Source organism: Berghia stephanieae, chromosome 12 (genome assembly GCF_034508935.2).
Source record: "Berghia stephanieae isolate SIO BIC M18660-M18661 chromosome 12, UCSD_Bste_1.3, whole genome shotgun sequence".
In the NCBI taxonomy this organism is placed as follows: domain Eukaryota; kingdom Metazoa; phylum Mollusca; class Gastropoda; order Nudibranchia; family Aeolidiidae; genus Berghia; species Berghia stephanieae.
In genome coordinates this window covers 11,093,154-11,105,532 of record NC_088371.1, presented here as the reverse complement: position 1 = coordinate 11,105,532, position 12,379 = coordinate 11,093,154, and the positions used below count along the sequence as shown (strand labels likewise).

Here is a 12,379-nt window from a genome sequence, read left to right as displayed (position 1 = left end):
GACCCGAGTGACGTCAACTTCGAACGATCTATGAATGTTCAAGGTTACACATAGTTTTGTGTGTTGGTCCGTTATATTTCCGGATGGCAATGTTGTGACTTTCTTCGCCAAGTGCACAGCATCTATATGGTTTTTATCTGTGTGTATATCATGTGAGAACTTGCGAATGTTTTTATGTGTGCGTGTTTGCAAGAGCGTGTTTGTATGAATGTATGTATTATTTGTTAATGTCTGTATTTCTGTGAGTGTTTGTAATTGTGTGTGTGTGTGCGCGTGTGTGTGCGTGTGGGTGTCTATGCGTATGTGTGTGTTTATGCGTATGTGTTTGTGTTTGCAGGTGTGTGTTTGTATACATGGTGTGTGCACATGATGTGTTTATAATATTATGTTTGACTATTTTAGGTGATTGTATGCACGAGTGTATTTGTGTGTGTGTGTGTGTGTGTGTGTGTGTGTGTGTGTGTGAGAATGTTTTTGAGCTCATCTTGGTAAGATAAGATAATATAAGAAAAGAAAAGATGAACTTTATTTCTCCACTTCTAGAAATCCGGTGTGTTTAGGTATAAAATCAATACTAGGGGGATAGTGCAAGATAAACATAAACAAACACACCCTAATCTCTACTCGAGATGTATTTCCCTATTGAGTCTTCAAGCACAGCCGTGTTTATAGCAATTTATCAATGACACGTAATCTGGTAATTATTCAATCCTGACAAAAGGGTTAGATACGAAGCCATCGTTAAAAATAGTCTGACACAAGAACTCTCAAGGACTTATAGTTTGGCATCATTTTTAGTTTTGTGCAGTATCAAGTGAGTTGTCGTTTAGTAGAGCTCAAGGAAACAAGTGATTCCATTGGTTGAACTATTGAATACAACTCATGATTTGTTTTTTTTTTTTTTTTTTGCGGCCAAAGACTTGTCATTTTTTGGTCAGTGTTCGGCTATAGATAGTATGCGCTTGGCTAAGAAGCTCAAAACATTGCCATCCGGAAGTATAACGGACCAACACACAAAACTATGTGTATCCATGAACGTTTATAGTCAGGTTGATACAGTTCAGTGAGCATTACTCATAAACGCGGATGGCAAAACACAATAACAAAGACCTGAGTGACGTCATCTTCGAACTATCTATAAGTTAATGATGGCTACGGTTAATGACACCTACTCTCTTATGACTGTATTAATTCTATGCGTTGATGTGAAATACTCACAGAGAATGTTTATAGCATTATATCAATGACATATACTCTGATATTTCACTCCTTACAAAAGGGTTAATGACACCTACTCTCTTATGACTGTATTAATTCTATGCGTTGATGTGAAATACTCACAGAGAATGTTTATAGCATTATATCAATGACATATACTCTGATATTTCACTCCTTACAAAAGGGTTAATGACACCTACTCTTACGACTGTATTAACTCACTCAATCCTAGAGATTTTTGCTACTTTTCAAAATTGGAAAAAAATGTATTACAAAAGAGCATGTAGACAGATAGAGTTTATTCAACTACTATAAACATGTAAAAACTAAAAAAAACCATTAGCTTTGATACTACGCCGAAATTTGTCTCAGAAAAAATGTAATAAATAGGCATAAAGTAATCTGGGTAAGCTACGGATATAGTCTGTGATAGGGTTGGTAAGTTAATTCTATGCGTTTACATGAAATACTCACATATTCAGCCCCCCAGATGAATCGAACCAAGCAACAACAAAACTATCTGTCTATAGATAGAATGCGGTTGGCCAAGGAGTTCACAACATTGCCATCCGGAAGTATAACGGACCAACACACAAACTCTGTGTAACCATGAACTTTTATAGTCTGGTTAATACAGTTTAGTGAGAACAACTCACAAACGCGGATGGCAAAAACAATAACAAAGGCCTGAGTGACGTCATCTGCATACTAACTATACCATTGAACAGTCAACTTTTTAATCTCTTCCAGAGGAGCCTTCGTACACGCAAAGTCTTCAACTGATTAAAAAATGACATCAAAATACAAAGCAGCAATCACCAAAGAAAACAAATCGTGAGTTGTATTCAATTAACCAGTAGATTTCTGACCAATCAAAACATGGAATTTGTGACACACCTTTTAACGTGGTCGGACAAACATAGTTGTTTGTTTATATAAACAATAACGTGAATGGAATCGACCTCTCTCTGATCATTGTTATTGTTTTTATACCGCCAAATGGGTGACTAGTTATCGCATGATTTTCTCGATCATTTTATAAACGTTTAAATTTAGATACACTTATTTTTCTGTGTTGGTTCTATAGATAGTATGCGCTTGGCTAAGAAGCTCACAACATTGCCATCCGAAAGTACCACGGACCAACACACAAAGCTATGTGTAACTTGACTGGTTAATACAGTTTTGTGAGAATTACTCACAAACTCGGATGGCAACCCCCCCCCCCCCCAAAAAAAAAAAAAAACAAACCCCAAAGACCTGAATGACGTCATTTTCATTCTACTTAATGATTAAGTGGACGAAGAGCGGGTATTTTACTTAGACACATACCATCGATTGTAAAACCTGAGTAATTTGCTATGTTTGCCAATCACTTCCATTGTTTTCATAAATGACGACTGTCCCAGAAACCCCCCCCCCCCCCAAAAAAAAAAAAAAAAAAAAAAAAAAAAAAAAAAAAAAAAAAAAAAAAAAAAAAAAAAAAACAACAAAAAAACAAAAAACAAAAACCACAAAATAAAAAAACAACAAACAAACAAAAAAAAAAAAAAAACCCAACCCCCCCCCCCCTTAAAGGCAAGGCAAAAAAACCAAAACCAAAAACAAAACAAACAAAACAAAAAATAAAAATAAAACAAACTCCACTCCAAGGAGTATATAGGGCTATACAACTAACTATAATTTTAAAACACAGGACAGGCAAATGCTTAATAAACACTGTGTTAATATTTTAAACGAGGCCCCGAACAAAGCAGCACTCTGTCAATCTATCAAAGAATTCTACAGCACAGCTGGATAATCTAATTTTGCTGAAAATTGACAAAATATATTTTTAAAATTTTGGCCGAAAATTTTTACTTTACAATAATATATCAATCGCGAACTTGTCAAACATTCTTAAACAAGAGACTTCAAACATAACTTAGTAATTACTCTGGTACTACTTCAAAGAAACGTAAAACCCAAAATCATTTATATAGAGTAATATCAACTAAACGTGCTCACAATGTTTTACAAGGGGTCCCAAGCCAACCGCAACACTTAACATGTAAGACGAGACACGACGCCTGCTATGCAATATTACATTTTTTTTTCGGACAAAGACAGCGCCGTTAATGGCCATGTACTAATTTTACACCTGAATACGGTGACAGAATATAAGAGCATTTTCCAAGGCCTCAATTATGCAAGTTCAGAGCGGGATTCGAACCCTGGATCTTCCGGACCAAAGGCGAGTGTCATACCACTATGCATAGCCGCACAAGAAGTCTCCGGTTTAAGAATATTGTTACAAGTTAGGAGTCATTTTATTCGATCGAGGAGAAACGAAGTTGACGTCACCCAGCTCTCTGTTATTATTATTGTGATTAGTTCTCACTAAATCATATCAATCAGGATAGTATGAGGTTGGCTAAGAAGCTCACAATGTTGCCATCCGGAAGTATAACGGACCAACGCACAAAACTATGTGTAACCTTGAACTTTTACAGTCTGGATAATAATATAGTTAAGTGAGAATTACTCATAAACATGGATGGCAAAAAAAAAAAAAAAATAAAATAACAAAGACCTGAGTGACGTCAACTTCGATCTATCTATTAACGTTCAAGGTCACAATTACAAACAGTTTTGTGTGTAATGTTAAATTTGCCTGGCGGATGTTGTGATATTATACTTAAACGTATAGTAACAATAGTTACTCTACTCATTCTATAAACGTTAAAGTTTACATTTTTGTGTGTGTTGATAATATCATCATCTAGCGGGCAGACGTTGTGAGTATTTTATCTAAACGCATAACATCAATATGAAGAAAAAAGCTTTCTGAAAAAAATTATAAAAAGTTATTTTGTCAGCAGTAAAATGGATTTGACTTTATCAGATAACACGATAAACGGGCGTAGAGTGAATGTTCGTCTCTGTTTCCATTAATATTTCACTCGATGATAAATACATTTTAGAATTTTTATGACCCATCCATCGCCTCAAAATAGCATAGTTAGAACGTAGTTGATGTCACTCGGGTCTTTGTTATTGTTTTTTTTGGTTTTTGCCATCCATGTTTAGGAGTAATTCTCACTAAATAACTGTATTAACCAGACTATGAACCTTCAAGATCACACATAGTTTTGTGTATAGATAGCATGCGCTTAGTGAAGAAGCTCACAAGATTGCCATCCGGAATATAATGGAGCAACACACAAAGCTGTGTTTTATAATGTGGTTAATACAGTTTAGTAAGAATTACTCATAAACGTGGATTTCAAAAAAAAAAAAAAAACAAAAAAAAAAAAAAAAAACAAACCAAAAAAAAAAACAATAACGAAGACCAGACTGATGTCAACTTCATTCTATCCGTTTTATTTACGGATGTGAGTTTCTTAGTCAAGCGCACGGCATCTATTGATGTTAAGTGTTTAAGTAAAATACTTAACAGATCTGCCCACCAGACCAACCGTACCAACACACAAAACTGTGTGTAACCGTTAATAGGCTGATTGAATGAATACATTTAGTGAGAAATGATCACATAATTGGCTGCCTAAAAACCATAAAGAACTGAGTGACGTCAACTTCATTCTTTACATATTTCTTTAAAAAAACATGTTATCGACATTTAACGTTGTTATGTCTATTATCATTTTTTGGCTAGGATTTCCAATGAAAAAACGTGGAAGTACGCCCGACTCGATCAAATTAAATGACATATTATTCATTATTATTATAGATAGTTCGAAGATGACGTCACTCATGTCTTTGTTATTGTTTTTTTTTCCATCTGCGTTTATGAGTAATTCTCACTAAACTGTATTAACCAGACTATAAACCTTCGGGGTTACACACAGTTTTGTGTGTTGGCCAGTTTTACTTCCGGATGGTAATGTTGTGAACTTCTTAGCCAAGTGCATACTATCTATACTAGACAAACTGGAAAAGGCATGCTTTTGTAAATGATACATACAGTGCGAGAAAGAGTAGGTAGAATTATTATAGATAATAATAATGACGATAATGATGGTGATGATGATGATGATGATGATGATGATGATTTACATGATGATGATGGTGATGATGATAAGACTAACAATAATAGAAATAATGATGATGATGATAATATTATTATATTATTATTATTATTATAATATTAATAATAATTATAATAATAATAATAATAATAATAATAATAATAATAATAATAATAATAATAATAATAAATAATAATAATAATAATAATAAAATAATAACAATAATAATAATAATAATAATAAATAATAATAATAAATAATAATAATAATAAATTAATAATAATAAAATGATAATATTAATAATAATAACAATAATAATATAATAATAATAATAATAATAATAATAATAATAATAATAATAATAATAATAATAATAATAATAATAATAATAATAATAATAATAATAATAACTCGTAAAACTGAGTTGACTGAACTTTGAGCAAATTTTTCACGACCTGTTTTGGCTTCTTTATCATCTTCAAAGTCATGTCCCCTCATTGCCTCCTTCAGTGGACCAAAAAGATAAAAGTCTGAAAGTGTGAATGAAGTCTGGTAAATTAATAAGGAGGGTGAGACAGAGTTGTCCGTCAAAATGATGCGATTACCTCCCTTTTCCTGGCATTTTGTGTGTGGACGACATTGTCACGAAGAAACAGAACTCGTTCCATTTCCAAAGGCGATCTAACTCTTACTTTCTTAAATTCTTACTTTCAGTTGTTTCAAGGTCTGTTTGTACCGTTTAGAGATGCCAGTGGCTCCCCTGTAGTAGGAAATTAGGGAGGGTTACACCTCTGCTGTCCCAAAACATTGTTGGCATAATTTTCCCATCTGATTTCTCAGCTTTGAAGTTTTTGGTCTTTGGGGAAGAGGGGTGTCTTGTCGTAATGAAACACTCGCTATCGTAATCGCAAGGTCCTGGGTTCGAGCTTTCCTCGGCGCATGGTTGAGTCCTTGGAAAAGGCTCTTTACTCACATTCTCTCACCGTACTCGGGTGTAAATTGAGTACATGGCCTTTAACTATCGAAACATTGGCAGACGGCCTTATGAAATATTTCTCCGACGAGCATAAACCTGTATCCAGAGGAGAAAAACATTATAAATCTGATTATGTTTTGACTTTTATACATTCTGAAAAAGTTCAAACCAGCATGAAGAATAAAAAGTATCGATTTTCTTTGTTTAGAACCAAGCTGCTGGTTGCTGGTTGCTGGGCGGACGTGACATCAGACTATTGAATCCTATTGTTATGGTCTCATTATTGTTTTGAACTACTCTCAAACCAACACAAACCAGTGTCCATTATCACAATGTTAAATCAAGCCCATCATTAATTTTTTTCGGTTATCAGCCCTCAGATGACACTTATGAAAAAAATCTCCTCAGAGAATGCATAAAATGAAATTGGTTTAATTAGATGATTATTTAACTCTCTCCTTACCGACCCTTTTCAGTATTTTCCCAAAATGGCAGGCATACCCAGCAGAAAAATTGATTTTTTAAACTCAAACAATCTCTCTACAAAACAACTTTAAGATGATTCTTCAAGATTGTGATGTACAAAATAAATCTGAATAAGATAAATATATATTGTGTCGTAACAAATGTGACGATTTTGCTGCAGGTGGTAAGGAGAGGGTTAACTCAATTTAATAATACAGAAGGAATGAAATAACGTCACTCAACTCCTTTTAAAAATTATTTTTAGACAGCCACTTTGGTGATTGTTTTTCACTAAGTTCTATTAATCTGACTATAAATAGATCGAAGTTGACGTCACTAATCTCTTTGTTATTGTTTTTTTTTTGCCATCCGCGTTTATGAGTTATTCTCACTACACTGTATTAACCAGTCTATAAACGTTTAAAGTAACACATAGTTTTGTGTGTTGGTCCGTTATGCTTCCGGATGGCAATGTTGTGAGCTTCTTAGCCAAGCGCATACTATCTATAAACGTTCTAAGTTACACATAGTTTTGTGTGTTGGTCCGTTATGCTTCCGGATGGCAATGTTGTGAGCTTCTTAGCCAAGCGCATACTATCTATAAACGTTCTAAGTTACACATAGTTTTGTGTGTTGGTCCGTTATGCTTCCGGATGGCAATGTTGTGAGCTTCTTAGCCAAGCGCATACTATCTATAAACGTTTAAAGTAACACATAGTTTTGTGTGTTGGTCCGTTATGCTTCCGGATGGCAATGTTGTGAGCTTCTTAGCCAAGCGCACACTATCTATAAACGTTCTAAGTTACACATAGTTTTGTGTGTTGGTCCGTTATGCTTCCGGATGGCAATGTTGTGAGCTTCTTAGCCAAGCGCACACTATCTATAAAAGTTCTAAGTTACACATAGTTTTGTGTGTTGGTACGTTATATCCGGTTGGCGGATTTTATGAGTATTTTATCTAAACGCATAGCATCAAATACTTTTTTCACATAATGTTTTTTCTTTTTTTTTACAATTGTGTTTTTTCTTTCTTCTTCTCTCAGGTCATGGATTCACGTCCCATCATCATTCTATCCGCCATTTTAGTTTTGTCCACAACGATAATCGAAACAGACTCGGCAAGACATGATGGGCAACGACAACAAACGCAGGAAAGGCCAAAGGCCGTGCATTGCTGGTGTGAGTACGAGGGGAAACTGTACTCGCCTAGAACGACATTCAAACCAGATCCTTGCACTCAGTGCAGGTGCCCTAGACGGGGAGGACCTGTCCAGTGCACGGTGGAGGATTGCAGCCCAGAGACACATTGTATCAAGTTTGGCAATGACACAACTCAGTGTTGTCCGGTGTGCCAAGAGTATGGGATACATCTAGTAATGATTAATCATCATCATCGTCGTCGCGTCGTAGTCGTCATCTCATCTCTCATCATCATGATTACATAATCGTCTTCTCTTCTTCTTCTTTTTTCTTCTTCTTCTTCTTCTTCTTCTTCTTCTTCTTCTTCTTCTTCTTCTTCTTCTTCTTCTTCTTCTTCTTCTTCTTCTTATTATTATTATTATTCCCCCCCTTCTCCTCCTCTTCCTCCTCATCCTCCTCCTCCTCCTCATCATCATCATCATTATCACCATCATCATCATAATCATTAAAGTCAGCAAAATTCTGTATTCCGATACATTTGACTTCAAACAAAATCTCATATATCCAATTATTCCATCCAGACATAATAACAATTTGTTGCAGTGTGTCACATATTAAAGTTTATCATTATTCTTTCTTTTCTTTTTTAATTTTTTTTAAAATGATAATCTTTTGAGTTTCATAATTATTTCACCTTTCTTGCAACCCAGGTGGCCAGTTGTATAAACCAGGGGAGGTAATCAGGAACGAGGCGTGTGTAAGGTGCTATTGCCCCCTGGGTGGAGGCAATCCCGTCTGTGACGTCACAACATGTCCTCTGTCCCAGTGTGTCGATCCTGTCAAAATAGACGGAGTTTGTTGTCCTGTGTGTCCTCACGGTGAGTATCGTGAATAAGTTGTGTGACTACAAACTGCCGAATAAGGTGAAAAAACAACCCCCCCCCCCCCCCCCCCAAAAAAAAAAAAAAAAAAAAAAAAAAAAAAAAAAAAAAAAAAAACAAAACAAAACAAAAAATAAACAACAAACAAATTTTTTTTTAAAAAAAAGGAAAAAAAAAAAAAAATTTTTTTTAAAAAGGGCAGGGGGGGGGGGTCCCAAACCAAACAAAATAAAAATATAAACGAATATTTGAAAAAAAAAGATGTTTTAAAAAACCAGAGACCTTAAAAAAAAAAAAGTTTACCCGAAAACATTATATTGGTACTTCAAATTATATATCGATAACTAAAAAGGACTCCCAAAATTTCAAAAATTCTTATCATAGACCTTTTAGAGATTCAGGGATTAAGAATACTTGGCGAGTTTAATGCCTTCTTAATTCAATTTTTAAAAAAATGTTTTATTTCAATTATCGAGGGACAGGAGAAAGAAGAGGAAGGGGGGCTGGTGGCTCAGGGGCACGGTCTTTGCATCGTACCCGGAAGGTACCGAGTTCGATAACTCGCTGCTGCGTTGTGTGGCCTTGAGCAAGTCACCTCGCCCTAGCTCAATTTGCGGCGCTGCATTGCCGCTGACGCCTGGGTTATTCCAGTCTTCCCTTGGAATACACACTAGAGGACATGGAGTAGGAGGAGGAAGAGAATAAGAAGATGAAGGAAGAGGAGGACGTGGCGAATGAGAAAGAGGTGGTGAAGAAGGGGTAAGGAAGGAGGGAGTTGATAATGGGGAAGGGGAGGAGGAGGAGGAGGTTGATAAAAGGGAAGATATTCACGAGGAGACAGATGAGAATAATTATTGGAATAGATTAAAGCGACCCCCCCCCCCTCCCACTCTCAAATCAAACAAACACTTTAATTACAAATACACAAAAGCTATAAATGGACAATATAGGCTTAAAATAAAACAGAAGCTCTATGAAAAACAAATAAAAACACCCCAAAACAAACAAATAAAGCAAACAAACAAACAAAATCAAATCAATGACAATAAAAACAAAAAAAAAAAAAACATAATCAAAAAATTAAAAAGCAAAACAAAACAAACCCCCCCCCCCCCCCAAAAAAAAAAAAAAAAAAAAAAAAAAAAAAAAAAAAAAAAAAAAAAAAAAAAAACAAAAACAGCAAAAGACAACAAAAAAAAAATACAAAACAAAAAAAACCCTCAAAAAACGTCACACATACACACACACACACACTCACACACACACACACACACACACACACACACACACAAAAGCCCAACAAAAACATACAAACAAAACCCAAAACGATCCATCTTGAAACTAACACCAATTAAATTTCCTTCATTTCATTTCCAGGCCCTAACTGCCAGATTGGCCTTCTGACATTGCCCATAGGCCAGTCCGTGATCATAGAGGGGGCGGTGTGTACGTGCCAGACATTTACAGACTGGGACGGGCAGAGGAGGACAATGGCCAGATGTAACAAGAAATAAAACTGTACATATGTGACCCGGCTTCTCGAAACGGTATTAAATCGGGATGATTAAGATACTGAAAATGGAATTTGTAGCCAGAAATATCATGTTTAAGTTGAGTTTATATGCTTTATAGAGGAGAAGGAATATCATATTTTACTGTGCTAAATACCAACGTTTCATATTTTTGATCAGTTTAACTATAATTTGACATGTTAGCATCTGGCCCATCCCGACATAATACTGTTTTGAGACGAGGGGTCACATATTTATTGTAAGATTTGGTTTGGTAATATGGTTTCTGTTTTTTTTTTTTAAATCACTTAAAGTGTGTGTGCTGGAAAGGGAGGGGGGGGGGGGGGGGGGGGAGGGGGAAGGGGGAGTGGGGGAGAACCAGGGCATAGGAATCTTGTTTATCGTAGCCTTCATTAACTAATAGTCTATGATTGTCCCAAAAGTAAGTGTCTTAAATAGTATTATTCCACCCCTCTCATTGAAAAACCCTATTATTTATTAGTAAATTATACGTAATCGTTGAATAAAGCTTTGACCGCGTTGAATAAAAAAATATTTTCGCATACTTTATTAGTGTTAAATAAGGTGTAAAAGACAGCTGTTTGGTAATTATAAATAATCTTTTGGTGCGCATGAATACAATCTAATGTTTTTGTTTTGTCATTCAAGCAGAAGGAGAAAGATACAAATGATGGTGAATAGAAGTACTAACACCATACCATTTGGTTACAAAATATTTAATGATCTTACTTGTAGGGGTGGAATAAACATATTCTTTCATTTCTTTGTATTTATTAAACTCGATATCTTATTGTCGTGCAATAACACATACTCGCAAGCTCGTGGTGTTATTTGGCACGATAAAATTAACTCGTTTAATAAATACAAAGACACGAAAGAATCGTTATAGTACTCAATGTAATATTTCTATTGATCCCTTTGATTGTATTTGTCAACGCATTAACTGAACTGTTCACTTTGTTTTGGTAATCGCCGTCGTGTGTTGTGTGACCTAATTTTCGGGAAGTGTCGGCTACGAGTTTACAAAGGTTACAAAGGTTACAAAGGTTACAAAGGTTACAAATCAGGTTTTCTTCCGCCCCTCACTCCTCTCTCTCTCCCCCCCCCCCCCCCCCAAAAAAAAAAAAAAAAAATCAAAGTGAAAAGGACTATGGATTTAAGTGTGTAATCAGCGGGATCAAAAATTCATTTTTGGGGGGGATGTGTTGAGAACTAATGAATTCAACTTAATATTATTCACTTTCTTGTGGCTGTAGACATGTGATTCTTTGAGTATTTTTGAGAGATTCAAGCTGTTATGTAGATATATATATATATATATATATATATATATATATATATATATATATATATATATATATATATAGATAGATAGATAGATAGATAGATAAAGAGAGAGAGAGAGAGAGCGAGAGAGAGAGAGTGTGTGTGTGAGAGAGAGAGAGAGAGAGAGAGAGAGAGAGAGGATATATATATATATATATATATATATATATATATATATATATATATATATATATCATGGATTCGAGAGTCATACATTTTGTGACTCACCGACTCAATCCGGTATTATGTCAGGATGACCCAGATGACGAAAAGTGACTTGAGAGTTAAAATAATCCAAGATATGACATTTTACTTTTTAGCTCCTTCAGAGTTTTAACTCTTTCTTCTAAACTCACTCAACCCTAACACCCGGGGTTACTATTACCCCCATGCCTATTTATTACATTTTTCTGAGACAAATTATAGGCGTAGTATCAACGGTAATGTTCTTAATGTTTACATGTTCATGATAGTTGAATAAAACTATCTACATGCTCATTTTTAATACATTTTTTTCCCAATTTTGAAAAGTAGCAAAAATCTCTGGGATTGAGTGAGTAATAGAACTGATGACATAGATACAAGTCTTATTTTTCTGGTTATAAATTCAATTTTTACTTAAAAAAAAATGATTACATATTGTATCATCAAACTCGTCATTATAAATCCGAGACTGGACTACAGAGGCGGAAAAAATAATTTTTTATTCTCTATTGTCTTCTGGCACTTTTCTACTCACTTCATCTCTTGTTACTACAGAGGCGGGTAACTTCGAGAGTGGAAAAAAAGGTTTTAAAAGCAGAAGAGGTGTAT

At 34.9% G+C, this 12,379-nt stretch overlaps 2 protein-coding genes across 2 annotated transcripts in view; both read left to right on the top strand.

The window, feature by feature from the left end:
• The window catches only part of LOC144957827 (uncharacterized), a 92,662-nt gene extending 84,830 nt beyond the window's left edge, over window positions 1–7,832 (top strand). Inside the window, exon 3 of the transcript XR_013642223.1 lies at window positions 7,731–7,832. The gene's annotated coding sequence lies outside the window, so the exon portion shown is untranslated. The remainder of the gene's footprint in view (window positions 1–7,730) is intronic.
• Window positions 7,833–7,835: 3 nt separating this feature from the next.
• Window positions 7,836–11,378, top strand: LOC144957555 (brorin-like; the record flags this gene model as incomplete). The annotated part of the gene is made up of 3 exons (XM_078888902.1): window positions 7,836–8,085; window positions 8,538–8,705; window positions 10,086–11,378. Coding segments are annotated over 3 exons (555 nt in total), but the record flags the coding sequence as incomplete, so codon positions are not given.
• Window positions 11,379–12,379: the final 1,001 nt, after the last annotated feature.